This window comes from Polypterus senegalus, chromosome 15 (assembly GCF_016835505.1).
Source record: "Polypterus senegalus isolate Bchr_013 chromosome 15, ASM1683550v1, whole genome shotgun sequence".
Lineage (NCBI taxonomy): Eukaryota > Metazoa > Chordata > Cladistia > Polypteriformes > Polypteridae > Polypterus > Polypterus senegalus.
In genome coordinates this window covers 4,853,043-4,871,658 of record NC_053168.1, presented here as the reverse complement: position 1 = coordinate 4,871,658, position 18,616 = coordinate 4,853,043, and the positions used below count along the sequence as shown (strand labels likewise).

The window sequence follows — 18,616 nt, the reverse complement described above, 5'->3', positions numbered from 1 at the left end:
GACAAGAGTACAAGGAGATAAGGCACAAGGTGAAGAGAGAGGTGGCGAAGGCTAAAGAAAAGGCGTATGATGAGTTGTATGAGAGGTGGGACACTAAGGAGGGAGAAAAGGACCAAAGGGCTACAGAGAGGGAACGAGATGGGAAAGATGAGCAGCAGGTTAGGGTGATAAATAAATAATAAAGATGGAAACGTACTCACAAGAGAGGAGAGTGTGTTGAGCAGATGGAAAAAGTACTTTGAGAGGCTGATGAATGAAGAGAACGAGAGAGAGAAGAGGTTGGATGATGTGGAGATAGTGAATCAGGAAGTACAACGGATTAGCAAGGAGGAAGTAAGGACAGCGATGAAGAGGACGAAGAATGGAAAGGCCACCAATGTTTGCCCTGAGGATGTTGATGGAGAAGTTTAGAGAAGACCAGAAGGAGTTGCAATGCGTCTTTGTGGACCTGGAGAAAGCATCTGACAGGGTGACTTACAGGAGCTGTGGTATCGTATGAAGAAGTCGGGAGTGGCAGAGAAGTGCTTAAGAGTTGTACAGGATATGAACGAGGGAAGTGTGACTGTGGTGAGGTCTGCGGTAGGAGTGACGGAGGTGGGATTACATCAGGGATCGGCTCTGAGCCCTTTCTTATCTTCAATGGTGATGGACAGGCTGACAGATGAGATTAGACAGGAGTCCCATGGACTGTGATGTTTGCTGATGACATTGTGATCTGTAGTGAGAGTAGGGAGCAGGTTGAGGAGACCCTGGAGAGGTGAAGATATGAGAGGAGAGAAATGAAGGTCAGTAGGACCACCAAGACAGAATACATGTGTGTGAATGAGAGGGAGGTCAGTGGAATGGTGAGAATGCAAGGGGTAAAGTTGCCACAGCGGATCATCATCTTCCATATCTTCCTGTCCTCGTCATGTTGCTCTGTCACACCACCTGCATGTCCTCTCTCACCACATCCATAAACCTTCTCTTAGGCCTTTCTCTTCCTCTCTTGCCTGGCAGCTCTATCCTTAGCACCCTTCTCCCAGTATACCCCTCATCTCTCCTCTGCACATGTCCAAACCAATGCCATCTTGCCTCTCTGACTTTGTCTCCCTACCTGAGCTGACCCTCTAATGTCCTCATTTCTAATCCTGTCCATCCTCATCACACCCAATGCAAATCTTCACATCTTTAACTCTGCCACCTCCAGCTCTGTCTCCTGCTTTTTGGTCAGTGCCACCATCTCCAGCTCATATAACGTAGCTGGTCTTTACCCGCTTAGCACTGTGTATTAAGCTAAATGTGCTCTCACTCCTTACACCAAGGGATGCACACTCCTTAAACTTCACATTATATACACAAAGGGGCACCTTTTGTGCCTCTGAGGGGGTGCACACTTCACACACTGAGGGGGATACACCCCCTACCCTCAATTGTCAAACTTAGATGATACAGAGTTGGCGCTGATACCCGCCATTTACAGTTTAAGTGTGTACATTCCATACACCAAAGAGCAAACACTCCTTAAAGACTGAAGGGCTACCGAAGGGGCATGTGGTCCTGATACCAGAACCCCTACCAAAGATTGTCCAAGTCTAATAATACCTGATACTACCTGCTATGAGGGGTGACATCCATCCACCTCACCTAGGGCTCCAGACTGGGACCCATTGCCAATATTTTTGGACTCCTCAATAGGCAGTATAAAATGTTGTAGTGCTTTGCTAGGTGTTTTTAGGTCACCAGTGTGGATCCTTAAGTTTTAAATGTCATTGTACCTCCTGCTATGTTCCTTGTGTTTTGTGGGTGGTTCCCCAGGAGGCGGGACCACCTGCCCATCAGTGCAAGGGACTGCCTTGAGGCCTCATAGAGACTGAGGAAAACCCACAGTCCTTTGCAGTTCATTGAATGCGCTGGCACTGCTCAGTTTTTGTTGCGTTATGTATTGTGCATTTATATTTATTTTGCTTAGCATATGGTTTTACTCAAAGCAACTTACAAAACCGGCATCAGAAAACACCAAAAATGATATATTTGTGTTTTACTTAACCGGAGAATTTGTTTCAGTCAGGATCCGCCACCTAGCTGGGGTTCAGATGTTTAATTTGCGTCTATTTCGTGCTTTTTTTTAGGATAGCAGTGTGGATCATTAATTTTCATATGTCATTGTACCTCCTGCTATGTTCCACTGAAAGGCACTGCCCTCAGCCCCATAACAAATGAGGAAAACCCACAGTCCCTTGCAGTTCATTGAATGTGCCGGCACTGCTCAGTTTCTGTTGCCTTGTGTATTGTGCATTTGTATTTATTTTTCTTAGTAGACACTTTTATCCAAAACAACTTCCAAAACAGGCCTGAGAAAAATCAGAAATTATGCATTTGTCTTTCAGTCATGTTCCCCCACCTGGCTGGGGTTTAGATATTTTATTTGCAATTATTTTGTTTGTTCTTTATGTTACCAGTGTGGATTATTTAGTTTTCGTGTGTCAGCGAACCTTCTGCTGTGCTCCTTGTGTTTTGTGGGTGGTTCCCCAGGAGGCGTGGCCTCCTGCCCATCACTGAAAGGCACTGCCCTCAGCCCCATAACGACTGAGGAAAACCCACAGTCCCTTGCAGTTCATTGAATGTGCCGGCACTGTTCAATTTATGTTGCCTTATGTATTGTGCATTTGTATTTATTTTGCTTAGTAGACACTTTTATCCAAAATGACTTCCAAAACGGGCAGCACGGTGGCGCATTGGGTAACACTGCTGCCTCACAGTTTATTTATGTAAGTGCTGACACATTAATTACTCCATAGGCAAACATCAAGGATGTAGTGATCTGGAAAGTGGAGTGACATGTGCCCTCCTCCTCAGCTAGCTGAACATGTTGCTGCACCTCAAATCATCTGCTGTGGCTTGGTGACACATGAGAGTCCAGACATGACGAGACAAAAGCCAGGACCAGGTCTTGTCTCTCACAGATGGTCTGATCTTGCAAATTCTTAAGAGAGTGAATCTGTAAGTCTGAGAGTCCATAGCTACTTGGTCAGTTGAGGACGGCCGGTCATTGGTCGCCACCCCAAGACTTGGTGGGTGGAGCTGAGCTGAACAGATAAATGAACCAGGATAACGAGAAGGTCCACCTTTAGCAGGTTCAGCTGGAGATGGTGCTCCTTCATCCATGTTACAATTTGAGTGAGACGTGCAGAAATTCTACTTAATGTTGTGTGGATTAAGTTTATCATCTTAAACCAAGCAGTAGGTAGGCAAAGTGACAATGTTTAACCCACCAGCACTGCTTGTACCCAAATTTGGGACTTTACTCACCATAAGGAATCAAATTCAACAACGAGTACAAGGAGAGAACTCACCCTGGAAGAGATGCCAGTTTACCACGAGCTTTTAATCAGCACATCACTGCCTGGCATAGGATGCCAGTTACCATGGAGAAAACAAAGGGATTGACATGCATACCTCTCAAAGAAGACACCTTGGCACAGTAGAGGTGCCAATGCCGCCATCACTGTGACTCTCTGTAAGCCTGAATTAGAATGTCGACTGTGGTAATGAAACGGCGGTCGCCTCACCAGCTCAGAGTCAAACAGCAGAGTCAGAGACTTACAGCAGAAAAGCCGGTTAAACAGAGAAACTCAAGGAGGCACACAGCTTTAACGTCTAACGAACCGTACCCTGAGAATCTGGCAGTCTTCGGCTTTGATACGCTGAAAGACCAAACGAATTGAAAATCGAGAGTAAGTGGCATTTGTTCTAACAGCACCGTGAAAAATGCATTTCAAAGGATGTGCTGTTCAAAAAATGAGCTGCAGAAGCTCACAGTGCGTCGAAGAACCTTTGAAAAATGTGACGAAAAATCAAGCAAAGAAAGGATAGGAGAGAAGTTTACATAAAACACTAAAATAAATCTTTATAAAAGTCATTTCCTGCATAATGTAGTGGGCTCCCAAAACTTTGATTTTAGTTATGTTTCCAAGAAAAAAAAATCATAATTTTAGATCTGCCATGAAATAAAGACATTAGAAAGATAATGAATTAGATATGAAAGACACTCTGCAAAGGTGAAAGATAGATAGAGGGATGAAAGGCACTATAAAACAGATAGATAGATAGATAGATAGATAGATAGATAGATAGATAGATAGATAGATAGATAGATACTAAAGGGTGCTATTTAAATAAAATGTACTATTAATATAATTATAATTATTATCTTTTAATTATATAGTGTCTTTCATATCTATCTATCTATCTATCTATCTATCTATCTATCTATCTATCTATCTATCTATCATATAGTGCCTTTCATATCTATCTATCTATCTATCTATCTATCTATCTATCTATCTATCTATCTATCTATCTATCTATCTATCTATTATATAGTGCCTTTCATATCTATCTATCTATCTATCTATCTATCTATCTATCTATCTATCTATCTATCTATCTATCTATCTATCTATCTATTAAATAGTGCATTCTATCTATCTATCTATCTATCTATCTATCTATCTATCTATCTATCTATCTATCCTAAGATTAGCATGTCTAGATTTCTTTTCAACAGTTTCAGTCATTTTCATATGTTTTTTTAATGTTCTCTGACCCCATTATTTCAATGTAAACCCACTAAGTCTTTTGCAGGAGTTTCTTTCTGTCAGTTAGCGTCTCCCACCTTGCATTTATAATTGAAGCTCCTTGCTCCCACATGTTGTACTTAGCTACTGACCAAACACATGAACCTGATGGACTGAATGTTCTGCTGTGGTTTGTCACATTTTCTTCTGTTCGTGTGTTACGTTCAGCTCTGATGGTCATGCAGGTCTTTTGTTTTTTGCTGCCTCCTCAGCATTTGCTTCTCCCTCCAGTTTTATGATCATCTATGAATTTCACAGCCATATTAGCAATGCCAGAATCAGTGTCATTAATATAGATCAGAAACAGCGGTGGTCCAAGGACAGACCCTCGAGGGACACCCCTGATTCGTTTATCCCGCGTGGAGCGGCGTTCTCCTCTCCTCTCCTCTTATCTTCTCACTTTGTTCTTCTCATGAAGCAATGCAGGAGCTTCCACGTCTAAACTGATAAATCCTCATCTCTCCATTTTAGGTGATTGCTGAAGAGCTTTCTGGGAATGACGACTACGTTGAACTTTCTTTTAGTGCAAGAAAATTGGATGACAAGGTAAGAAGGCCTACTCCGGCCGTTTCGTTTATACATTTGAGGGATCATCCTTGTTCTTGTCACCTTCTCCCATTCCATGAACTCATTTCATTAACTACACATTTGCAGTTTTTTCCATTCAATTGTCTGCTCATGGCTGGATAACTCAGCGAGTTCTCCTAAAGTGAAGCAGTTGTGTGGGGCCGATGGCAGTGGAGCGCAGCAGGAAGACCGGAGAGGAGGGTTTGTGATGATCCGTGATTTGTTGTGGATGACCTGCCTGGCCATTCTGCCTCTTTAAAAAAGTGGATTGGTTTAAATGGTGAATTCATCTTGTAGTGCCACGCTGCTCCGGGTGCCAACGGACTTACATGCCCTTTACATCACATGCTTAGGTACAGTCGTGTGAAAAAGTAAGTACACCCCATGGAAATGATTGACTTTTTCAACATATTTGAATGGTGTAATGCAACCAGGGCCGTCTGCGAGCTCCAAACCCCCAAACACGATCACACCAAGAGTTCAAATAAAGAAGAGTTTATTAAACACGCCTGCACAAAGTTTCAAAAGCACACAAACGCAGGTTCTCTCCCACTCTCTCTTTCCGTACTTCTTTCTTCCTCTCGCCACACTGCCCTCCTCCATTCGCGTGTTGCTCTACGTCCTCCCAGCTCCGACTCACCTGGATAAGGGAGTGTGGCCCATTTTACTTCCGGTGCCAGGGCTACTGCCCGATGGAAGACACTTCCGAGTCATATGGATGTCCCAAATTTTGGTGGAGTGTATCTCCCTGCTGCTGCACCCCCTTGTGGCACCCACGGACCCCAGCTGGGTTGTGCTGACAAATCCCAGCATTCCCTGCTGGATCCTGAATGGGCGCCATTATGGAGGGCCGCCGTCATTACTTGGTTTTCTGAAATACTTGAACAGGATTCTGTCATTTATTAACCCTTTAATACTTCTAAAAAAGAAGCTATATTTTAATATGGAAAGCGCTTCAAAACACTTTATGTGCAGTAAGTATAGTACCCCCTTAAATGGCAATGTGACCCCAAAGTCTAATTTTTTCTAATTATTTTCTTCATGCCATTCTTTTGACAACTGTTCAATGCTTACATGGACTCGGCATTGGGCAGGGTCATGGGGTCCAGCGGCTGTGGTGTTGGTGAAGAAAGATTCACTGATCTTGACTTTGCTGACAATGCTGTGATCTTCATGGAGTCAATGGAGGCTCAAATGTTCGAGGGTCTCGAGAGACTGAGTGAGGAGTCTGAGTGTTTGGGTTTGTGAGGGTCCTGATTAAAACCAAAGAGCCAGGCCTTTAATGACCTCTTGGGCACAGCAGTGTGTTTGAGAGAGTGTTGACCTCATCATGAGGTTTACTTACCTTGGCAGTGACATTCATGTCTCTGGTGACTCTTCCTATGGACGGACTGGGAGAGCATTGGGGGTCATGAGGTCACTGGAAAGGAGTGTGTGGCGTCCCTGATATCTGCAAAAGGATGAAGGTCCAAGTCTTTAGAGTCCTGGTGCTTCCTGTTTGTGAGATATGGACGCTATCCAGTGACCTGAGATGATGACTGGACTCCTTCATGTGTGTCTCTTCTGAGAATCCTTGGGTACCGTTGGTTTGACTTTGTGTTGCTCATGGAGTCCCAACTGAGGCACATGACCTGCATTGTGAGGGAGTGTCAGTTACGGCGCTTGTGGTGTGATTCCCCGAGGGTGATCCTGCTTATTGTTGAGGACCTGAGTGGCTGTGACAGACAGATGAGTGGGACTGCATGGCGTTTCTGCCAGGGTGGTTGCCAAGCAGGATCCCAAGATGAGGGTGATGTTGCAAGGAACCTCATCAGAACTGGCAGATATTAAGAGTGGTGTCCAGCAGGGGGCAGTGCTGGGGTTCCTGCTTCTTTTAATAAATATAAATGATTTAGATATTGCTGCGGTGGGTTGGCACCCTGCCTAGGATTGGTTCCTGCCTTGTGCCCTGTGTTGGCTGGGATTGGCTCCAGCAGACCCCCCGTGACCCTGTAGTTAGGATACGGCGGGTTGGATAATGGATGGATGGATGATTAAGATAGAAATAATAAATAACAAGCTGGTTAAGTTTGCAGATGATACCAAGATAGGTGGATTAGCAGATAATGTAGAATCAATTCTATCATCACAGAAGGCTTTGGATAGCAGACAGACTTGGGCAGATTTGTGGACGATGAAATTTAATGTCAGGAAATGTAAAGAATTACACATGAGTCAAAATGTGAGGTTTGAATACACAATGGGCGGTCGGAACATCGAGAGTCCACCTTATGAGAAGGATTTAGGAGTCATAGTGGACTCCTAAGCTATCGACTTCCAGACAGTGTGCAGAAGCCATTAAGAAGGCTAACAGACTGTCAGGTCATATAGCGCCTTGATGTGTGGAGTACAAGTCACAGGAGGTTCTGCTCAGGCTTTATAACACACTGGTGAGGCCTCATCTGGAGTCATCAATGAAGTTTGGTTCTCCAGGCTACAAAAATAACAAAACAGCACTAGAGAAGGTCGAGAGAAGAGCGACTAGGCTGATTCAGAGCTACAGGGGATGAGTGATGAGGAAAGATTACAAGAGCTGAGCCTAACACTTACATCAGGTTTAGGTCTTGTTAGGTTTTAATTCACAATGGGAGGTCTGAAAATCAAAAGTACACCTCATGAGAAGGATTTAGGAGTCGTAGTGGACTTGACACTATTGTGTTCAGAAGCCATTAAGAAGGCTAAGAGAATGTCAGGTTATATAGCGCCTTGATGTGTGGAGTACAAGTCACAGGAGGCTCTGCTCAAGTCTTTATAACACACTGGTGAGGTGTCATCTGGAGTCCTGAGTGCAGTTTTGGGCCCACCAGACATAGCAGCACGAGAGGAAGTCCAGTGAAGCAACTAAGCTGACTACAGGGCTACAGGGGATGAGTGATGAGGAAAGATTCAAAGAGTTGAGTCTTTACAGGAGATGAAGAGGAGACCTGACTGGAGTGTTTAAAATGATGAAGTGAATCAGTCCAGTAGATCGAGACAGTGACTTTTAAATGAGTTCATCAAGAACACGGGGACACAGTTGGAAACTTGTGAAGGGGAAATTTCACACAAACATTAGGAAGTTTTTCTTTACACAAAGAACAACAGACACTTGGAATAAGCTACCCAGCTAGTGTGGTAGACAGGAGGACTTTCGGGACTTTCAAAACTCGACTTGATGTTTTTGGAAAAATTTAGTGGACAGGACTGGCGAGCTTTGTTGGGCTGAATGGCCGGTTGTCATCCAGATTGTTCTAATGTTCTAATGTCTTTCTTCTTTTCTTGGATGCCCTGCTCTTGCCTGACTGTGTCTTCATCTTTTGGTAACCATGCCATGTTTTCTGTAATCCTCTCTCCAAATTGACCTTCCTCTGAGTGATCGTCCCTCTTCTTCTCCTGACTAACCTTTTTTATTTCTTTTTTTTTTTTTTTTTTTTATCCGCAGGACTTTTTCAGCAAGTCAGATCCATTTCTGGAAATTTTCAGAGTAAATGATGACGCCACACAGCAGCTGGTGCACAGGACTGAGGTACATGTGAATCTTTTAAGCTTTGAATATGTCAAAAAATAAGTTAAGAAAATGATAGAAATCACATAGAGCTGTAAAATGGAGCTCATTCATGGAAGGATGTGAGTCGAGTTGTTGTTGCAGTTTTTCGTTTTACCGTCTGTAAGATCTTGTGAGCTGTTTAGAATACTAAACAGCATTATCATGGCCTCCTACCGGTACATTCAATGGCTTCAGAAAGTCCCCAGACCCCTTCATCTTCTGCACACTTTATGGTCCTCTTTCAGCCGCTCTTCCTCATGGATGATCTCAGAAGATCACTGACTTGCTTTTAGAGTTTTTAGGCCTGCATTGTTCAATCCGAGATCTTTGTTATACCAGAAAGTCGTCTTACGTTGGATTCAGAAAGTCTTCAGATCCCTTTGCTCTATTGTGTTGTACATTTCATTTACTCTTCGTGTGTGTGTCGTCGTTTTCCCGGCTCATCCTCGGGTACATTATCAGCGTTTTCAGGTTTCAAGAGGCTCCAGGAAGCAGCCAAGTTACGTGAAGCCGTCACAATTTAATTTAATTTTGGGTGGCACGGTGGCACAGTGCTGCCCCACAATGAGGAGACCAGGGTTTAAATGCGCCGGTAAGGTGCGTTGTCGTTGCTAAATCAGCCGATGTGAGGGTTCACCTTATGCAATGGACTGATGTCCCATTCTCAGATTGTCCCTCCTTGGTGCACAGGATGAAGTGCGTTTAGAAAAATGGCTGAATGGATAGTGAGACAGTACCAGGGGCATCAGCTACCCACAAAACCCCAAACACCTAAATACACAGAGAGTCCCGGGTTCAAATAAAGAAAGGTTTATTCCACGATACCTTCACAGTAGCACAAGCACCTGTTATTTCTTTCCACAGACCACAATTCTTCTCACCGCCGCACTGCCCTCCTCCAGTCAAGTGTTGCTCCACGTCCTCCCAGCTCTGAATGCGCCTGGATAAGGGAGTGGGGTCCCTTTTATTATGGACCTAGGAAAACTTCCGGTGCCAGAGCCCTTGCCCGATGGAAGTACTTCATGGTCATATGGAAGTCCCACTTACTAGGAAGCAGTGCCCCCTTGTGACACCCATGGACCCCAGCAGGTCTCCTCTGCCGAACTACAACTCCCAGCATTCCCTGCTGGTACCTGAATGGGCGCCAGTATAAAGGGTTGCTGCCATCTAGCGCCTGGGGGGAATAGAAAGTTGAGCCACCATAAAAAAGCTGCTACTGGTTCCATTCCATCTGAACTGGTGTTGTGCTGAGGTGTCACCCACCACATGGCTGCACTTGGGCTCTAATCTGGGTTCCTGAGTTGGTTTGTCATGTGGTGGGTATGGCAATGTGCTGTATCAGCGCCTGCTCCTGTCCGCCTCCTTCCACTTCTGGTGGGCTGTCTGAAAATCTCTCCTGGGTCTGGCCTCTTTCTCTAGCCTGGGTGGGATGCCTGTGTGCCCTTCAGGAACCTCCCATGCGGGTAAGGAACCATCCCCTCATCTGAATGCAATGCCGGTCCAGCCCATGTGGTAGCTACGATAGATTTAATTTTAAATGTACTAGGGGGCTCTGCCCTGCCCGCTTCGCTCGCCCGCCCCGTGTTTGGTTTACCGGATATACAATTTAAAGAGATTGTTATTTTCATGGGAATTGTTACATATGCATTATTTTCACTTTTACTTTAAAAACTTTTGTAAAAACAATACTTGTCCTTTATTTCTGGCCCTGGGCATGGTGACATCTCTTTCTCGCAGGACGTATAACGCTGCTCGCATTGTGAAGGGGAGGGCAGCTGAACGCACGCTAAGGAGATGCCGTCGAATCATCTGCTGTCTTTCTGCTGCTGGCGAGTTGCCTGTTCTGCTTGTTGCTTGTCGTTGTTTTAAGAGCTGGGAGGACATGATGCTTGTCTGCCACAAACAATCCAACAACTGCTTGGTTAAGTGTCCGTGGACTTGTTTTAAATGATGGCTCACTGCTTTGTCTCGCGTGACATTGTAAAAATAATACTTGTCCTTTATTTCCGGTCCCGAGCGCGGTTAAAATGTCTTTCTCGCAGGACGTACAACGCTGCTCGTGTTGTGAAGGGGGGTCAGCGTCGATCATTTTAAAGCCTGTACAGCCGCTGTCCTTTATGCCACTTCGTGTCTTTGCTGCTCGCGTTGTGATCGCTTCTCCGTGATCATAAATTTACACCTGACCGAATTGCGTTTTCTTTGAAATTAAACTTTTTGTTGCTTTCACTGTTGCGGGACCACAGATTCTCATAGCGTATGGTCCATTATTGTGTACAGTGCATCCGGAAAGTATTCACAGCGCTTCATCACTTTTTCTACATTTTGTTATGTTACAGCCTTATTCCAAAATGGATTAAATTCATTTTTTTCCTCAGAATTCTACACACAACATCCCATAATGACAACGTGAAACAAGTTTACTTGAGATTTTTGCAAATTTATTAAAAATAAAAAAATTGAGAAAGCACATGTACATAAGTATTCACTGCCTTTGCCATGAAGCTCAAAATTGAGCTCAGGTGCGTCCTGTTTCCCCTGATCATCCTTGAGATGCTTCATTGGAGTCCACCTGTGGTCAATTCAGTTGACTAGACATGATTTGGAAAGGCACACACCTGTCTATAGAAGGTCCCACAGTTGACAGTTCATGTCAGAGCACAAAGCAAGCATGAAGTCAAAGGAATTGTCTGTAGACGTCCAAGACAGGATTGTCTCGAGGCATAAATCTGGGGAAGGTTACAGAAAAATGTCTGCTGCTTTGAAGGTCCCAATGAGCACAGTGGCCTCCATCATCCGTAATTGGAAGAAGTTCGAAGCCACCAGGACTCTTCCTAGAGCTGGCCGGCCATCTAAACTGAGCGATCGGGGGAGAAGGGCCTTAGTCAGGGCTTAGTCTGTGCAGAGAGGAGAACCTTCCATTTGGACAACCATCTCTGCAGCAATCCACCAATCAGGCCTGTATGGTAGAGTGGCCAGACGGAAGCCACTCCTTAGTAAAAGGCACATAGCAGCCCGCCTGGAGTTTATAAAAGGCACCTGAAGGACTCTCAGACCATGAGAAACAAAATTCTCTGGTCTGATGAGACAAAGATTGAACTCTTTGGTGTGAATGCCAGGCGTCACGTTTGGAGGAAACCAGGCACCGCTCATCACCAGGCCAATACCATCCCTACAGTGAAGCATGGTGGTGGCAGCATCAGGAACTGGGAGACTAGTCAGGATAAAGGGAAAGATGACTGCAGCAATGTACAGAGACATCCTGGATGAAAACCTGCTCCAGAGCACTCTTGACCTCAGACTGGGGCGACGGTTCATCTTTCAGCAGGACAACGACCCTAAGCACACAGCCAAGATATCAAAGGAGTGGCTTCAGGACAACTCTGTGAATGTCCTTGAGTGGCCCAGACTTGAATCTGATTGAACATCTCTGGAGAGATCTTAAAATGGCTGTGCACCGACGCTTCCCATCCAACCTGATGGAGCTTGAGAGGTGCTGCAAAGAGGAATGGGCCAAACTGGCCAAGGATAGGTGTGCCAAGCTTGTGGCATCATATTCAGAAAGACTTGAGGCTGGAATTGCTGCCAAAGGTTCATCGACAAAGTATTGAGCAAAGGATGTGAATACTTATGGACATGGGATTTCTCAGTTTTTTTTATTTTTAAATCTATTTTTTATTTATTATTTGCACTTCATGTTGTTACACTGTGGACCCTGAGCTTCTCAATTTCGTCTCTCTGTATACTTGTATATGGTTGAGATGACAATAAAGTTCACTTTGACTTTGACTTTGATCATGCCACACCGCTTTGATGCAGTAATTCATGCAAAAGGAGCCCCGACCAAGTACTGAGTGCGGACATGACAGACTTTTCAGTATTAAAAATCATTTTTTTAATTGGTCTTTTGTAATATTCTAATTTTCTGAGATACTGAATTTTGGGTTTTCATTACCTGTAGGCTATAATTGGCAAAATGAAAAGAAACAAACGCTTGAAATATATCACTCTGTATGTAATGAATCTATATAATATATTAGTTTCACTTTTTGAATTGAATTACTGAAATAAATCCACCTTTTGATGATATTCTAATTTATTAAGATGCACCTGTATATACATATCCAGACTTTGCTATTTATCGTTTCTTTTCTGCTTTACTGGTATTCATCCATCCATCCATTATCCAACCCGCTATCTCCTAACTACAGGGTCACGGGGGTCTGCTGGAGCCAATCCCAGCCAACACAGGGTGCAAGGCAGGAAACAAACCCTGGGCAGGTCGCCAGCCCACCGCAGGGCACACACACCAAGCACACACCAGGGACAATTTAGGATCGCCAATCCACCTAACCTGCATGTCTTTGGACTGTGGGAGGAACCCATGCAGACTCGGGGAGGACATGCAAACTCCACGCAGGAAGGACCCGGGAAGCAAACCCAGGTCTTCTAACTGCGAGGCAGCAGCGCTACCCACTGCGCCACCATACTGCCTTTTTACTGGTATTATTGTTCTTTAATAAATACCAAGTTGCTTTTATCTTTCTATACTTTGCCTTTATATCTAAAGTGATTAAAGCAATAAGGTAAATATTGAGAGCACCTGGAGCAGTAAGGAAGTGCCCTATGATCCAAACTGTGAGGTTTATCAGGCTGAGGATGAGAGCTCTTAGTGAGCAACACGTAAAGAAAGACATCATCCATCCATCCATTATCCAACCTGCTATATCCTAACTACAGGGTCACGGGGGTCTGCTGGAGCCAATCCCAGCCAACTCAGGGTGTAAGGCAGGAAACAAACCCCGGGCCAGGGCACACACACACCCCCCAACACACCAAGCACACACCAAGGACAATTTAGGACCACCAATGCACCTAACCTGCATGTCTTTGGACTGTGGGAGGAACCCATGCAGACACGGGGAGAACATGCAGACTCCACGCAGGGAGGACTCGGGAAGCAAACCCAGACGGGTCTCCTAACTGCGAGACAACAGTGCTACCCACTGTGCCACCATGCCACCCTTTTAATGGTATTATTGATCTTTAATAAACACCAAGTTGCTTTTAACTTTCTATACTTTGCCTTTATATCTAAAGTGATTAAAGCAATAAGGTACATATTGAGAGCACCTGGAGCAGTAAGGAGTGCCCTATGATCCAAACTGTGAGGACGAGAGCTCTTAGTGAGCAACACGTAAAGAAAGACATCAGCGGTTCATAAATGGCCAAGGATGTTGAGCTGCTGGATGTTTGGATACCAAAAGTAATATTTAGGTCTGAGATACAGTGGAACCTCGGTTTACGACCATAATTCGTTCCAAAACTCTGGTCGTAAACCAATTTGGTCGTGAACCGAAGCAATTTCCACCACAGGATTGTATGTAAATACAATTAATCCGTTCCAGACCATACAAACTGTATGTAAATATATATATTTTTAGTTTTTAAGTACAAATATAGTTAATTATACTATAGAATCCACAGCGTAATAGTAAACTAAATGTAAAAACATTGAATAACAGAGAAAACTAACACTGCAATAGTTCGCGCTATAGTGCTAGGAACTGCTCGCTAAAAACACTTTTTTTTTTGTAATGAGTTTTAAGTACAGAGAAAAAAATGAACATTTTAAAAATCTGTAATTTAACAAACCACCAAGTAACATTGCCACAGTGCACGCTATGAACCGATCGCAGTAAACAGAACTGAAAACAAGAACAAGCCGTTTCTACCTGATGCGTCCAGCCCTCCCTCTCTCGCTTGCTCACTCGCTCGCTCTCTCTTTCGTGCGCGGATGTGTCTCTCGCACGCGCGCCTCTGTGTGTGTGTGTGTGTCGCACTCTCTCTCTCTCTCTCTCTCTCGCTCACTCACTTCCTGCACAGGAAATGCACAGAGAGAGACTGAACAAACCTAAAGGGAAACTGGCTTGTCTGTATACCGAGTGTGTGGTCGTGAACCGAGGCAAAGGTTTGGCAAACTTCTTGGTCGTAAACCGAGTTGTACGTGTACCGAGACGTTTATGAACCGAGGTTCCACTGTATACCTAAGACATCGTGCGTTCTTTGTGCCTATGATAAGTATGTCTTTTTAAGTGCTAGGTAGTGACACGTCATTTATAAGGCACTCATGCGGTTAAAGTGCGAGGGAGTGGTAGATTGTGTAGGAGTCATTCATATGGCACGTCTGTGGTCTGCGTGTATGTGTAGATCGATGTACGTGTGTGTGTTAATCTTAATATACGTGACACTACATGACACGAGCGCTTGCACACAGTACAGCTAAGGAAGCAGCGTACTGATTATACTTGTGTACATGCTTTGTATAAATCAGGCAGATTCCACCAGGTGGCAGTGCAGGACATCACCATGGTGAGAAAACAACATCTGTAAAAAAAAAAAGATGTTGAAGATGAAAATTCCTCGCATTCTGATGCTGTTGCCAAGTTGCAGAAACAAACAAATAAAGACAGCGACAGCGACACAGAAGATGGTATGTGACCAGCCATGATGTGCGGAGTTGAAATTCAGGCAGTGAATACCTACTTATTGACGAATATTAATGTCATTATTATTATTATCATTATTTTAATTCTATATATTTTATACAGTAACTGGAAAACAAGGTGTCAGATAGTGTTGTAATGTGAATTTTATAAAGACGGACTGGTGTCAAAAATTACACTAAGTTGCGTGCTGATTCAATAAAATTAAAATTTAGGACAACTGAATTAAAAAAAATGATAGAATATTCTTGCAGGTTGCAACATTCCCTCCTAATAAATAACATTTCTGTTTATTTTCTGTATTTGGAATTTTAATTGTGAGATTGTATTTAGGCATCATTAGGAACATCCATCCATCATCCAGCCCGCTATATCCTAACACAGGGTCACGGGGGGTCTGCTGGAGCCAATCTCAGCCAGCACAAGGCAGGAAACAAACCCCGGGCAGGGTGCCAGCCCACCACAGGGCATACACACCCACACACCAAGTATACACTAGGTACAATGTAGGATTGCCAATGCACCTAACCTGCATGTCTTTGGATTGTGGGAGGAAACTGGAGCAGACACGGGGAGAACATGCAAACTCCACGCAGGGAGGACCTGGGAAGCGAACCCGGGACTCCTTACTGTGAGGCAGCAGCGCCACCCACTACGTCATTAGGAACATGCAAGTTAGAATTTCATTGTATTATGGACAAATTCAAACAAATTTGAACTTTGTGTTATCGAGGAGCGAAATTTGACAAGTTAGGTTGGTGTTCTCTCACACCTTAAAGGATGAGTTTGATATTTTATTACGTTTTTTTTTTTTTTTAAGATATTTCTTCATAAATATGGTATGTTTGCATTTACCATGTGAAATTGTGTTCCAAAGTCCAGCGTTTCCTGTTAAATTTAAATATCAGCTGCGCACTGGTGCTTTACAATGGAGGGCATGGGGCATGAAACACCACCTGAAAATAAGAGCCTAAAAACATATCGAGTACGCCCTTCTTTGAGTTTCGATGAGCGAAAACATACGTTCCATGTTTCCAATGCATGTTTGTGACAACTGGAAATCATTTTTTTATCACACACTTCTGGTGCTATTTTTCTCAAGATAAGGATACGTTTTCTATTGGCTTATGGGAGTTCTCACATAAATATGGAAGTGAATCAAAACCAACTTCGTGACACAAACAATTGGCTGCGATTTGGTCTTTCAAGAGGAAACCAAAACCCGGGGGTGACTTATGAGGAAAGATTAAAAGAGCTGAGCCTCTACAGGAGATTTAAGAGGAGACTTGACTGAAGTGTTTAAAATGATGAAGGGAATTAGTGCAGTGGATCAAGATGGTGACATTAAAATGAGAACACGGGGACACAGTTAGAAACTTGTAAACAGGAAATTTCACACAAACATTAGGAAGTTTTTCTCCACACAGAGAACCACAGAGACTTGGAATAGGTGTCAATGCAATACAATACAATTTATTTTTGTATAACCCCAAATCACACAAGAAGTGCTGCAATGGGCTTTAACAGACCCTGCCTTTTGACAGCCCCCCAGCCTTGACTACCTAAGAAGACAAGGACAAAAAAAAACATTGTAGGGAATAAAAAATGGAAGAAACCTCAGGAAAGGCAGTTCAAAAAGAGACCCCTTTGCAGGTAGGCTGGGCGTGCAGTGGGTGTCAAAAAGAAGGGGGGACAATACAATACAATACAATACACAGAACAGAACACAAGCCATCCTCTATACAATGTAATAGTGCAAAAAACAATATTACAAGTGCAGAGCAGAATTCAACAGTAGATGATATCCCATAATAGGATTTGGATTTGTTCAGAGTCCTGGAGACCTCGGCCATCAAGCTGCCTCCCCCTATTGGCCATTCCACAGCTGAGTCAGTGCTGGGCCAGCCAATCCGATGAAAGGACCCCTCTACCCGACAATTCCTGTGATCCCCCATCAGAGATGACTTTTCCTTAGGCAGGCAAAACAACTTGGCAGGTGGGCAGTGGCACCAAGTGGCACATTTGAGTACAGAGAAGAGAAATTGAACAGGTGAGGGTCAGTAACAAATTCTAACTATCATGTTACTTCTGTTTTAGTGCTAATGACTAACTACAGAGATGCAGTCTGCGCAGTTAATCAGCAGCTCTAGTCAGGGTGTGCTAAACTGAAGTCGTGAGGATTTGAAAGCAGAGACCGAAGGGGCATCTCTTATAGTAACGGGCAGACCACTCCACAGTTTAGGGACCCTGTAACTAAAAGCTCGACCTCCCACTGTTATTTTATTAACCCCTGGAATCCTAAGCAGACCGTCATCTTGAGATTTTATTGTGCGTTCTGGTTTGAAAGTCAGGATAAGTTCAGGTAAGCAGTCCAGACTTCTGCCATTTAATGCTTTATATGTTAAAAGGAGGATTTTGAAATCTGCCCTAAACTTAACTGGGAGCCAATGTAAGGATTTAACCAAGTAGTGTGGTGAACAGCAGGACTTTAAGGTCCTTCACAACTCGACTTGATGTTTTTTTTAAAAGAATTAAGTGGACAGGACTGGAGAGCTTTGTTAGGCCTTTTCTTTCCCAGATTGTTTTAATGTTCTTACAAAGAATTTAGCCTCAAAACAAATTTAAACATCCCAAAAATATGTCAAAAGCCTTGCAAGCACAAGGGTCTCCATCCATCCCGCTGAATCCAAACACAGGGTCACGGGGGTCTGCTGGAGCCAATCCCAGCCAACACAGGGCACTAGGCAGGAACCAATCCCGGGCAGGGTGCCAGCCCACCGCAGGACACGCACTCCCACGGGACAATTTAGGATCGGCAATTCACTTAACCTGCATGTCTTTGGACTGTGGGAGGAAACGCTTAATGTCATGCATAACTATGTATTGAATGCTAAACACTTCTGGAAGACACGGCTGTCTAAAATGGTAAGCGAATGAAAACATGGAACTTTGGAGAGAGCAGAATACAACACAATAGTGAACCCGCGGCATAACAAACGCTGCATAATTATTTAATGATGGTTGAACACTTCTGGAAAGACACAGTTGTCTAAAAAGGGAGGGTCTGAGGATACAATAGAAAGAGAATGAAAAGATGGAACTCTAGACTTTTCATTGCTCTGTGCGGTTTTGGCTGCCTTTCTATATATAATCCACCAAGACACCTGACCACGGTAGTAGCGAGGGGGGTGTGAAGAAGACGCATGTTTGTCGCTCAAGCGAGTTGCTGTATGCAGCATGTAAAACAGTTTGCTATGGTGCACAAAGGCGTGCGTCGTAACCGAAAACTCTTTTTTTTAAAGACTGCCTACTTCATTGTGTTTTAACCTCAGTTGTAAAGGATTGTTTTAAGGACCCCATGG

At 43.9% G+C, this 18,616-nt stretch overlaps 1 protein-coding gene across 1 annotated transcript in view; it reads left to right on the top strand.

Moving 5' to 3' along the window:
• The window catches only part of LOC120515754 (copine-4), a 466,133-nt gene that overhangs the window by 261,503 nt on the left and 186,014 nt on the right, over window positions 1–18,616 (top strand). The window contains exons 5-6 of the mRNA XM_039737037.1: window positions 5,091–5,165; window positions 8,647–8,730. Coding sequence (XP_039592971.1) covers window positions 5,091–5,165; window positions 8,647–8,730 — 159 coding nt within the window. The remainder of the gene's footprint in view (window positions 1–5,090; window positions 5,166–8,646; window positions 8,731–18,616) is intronic.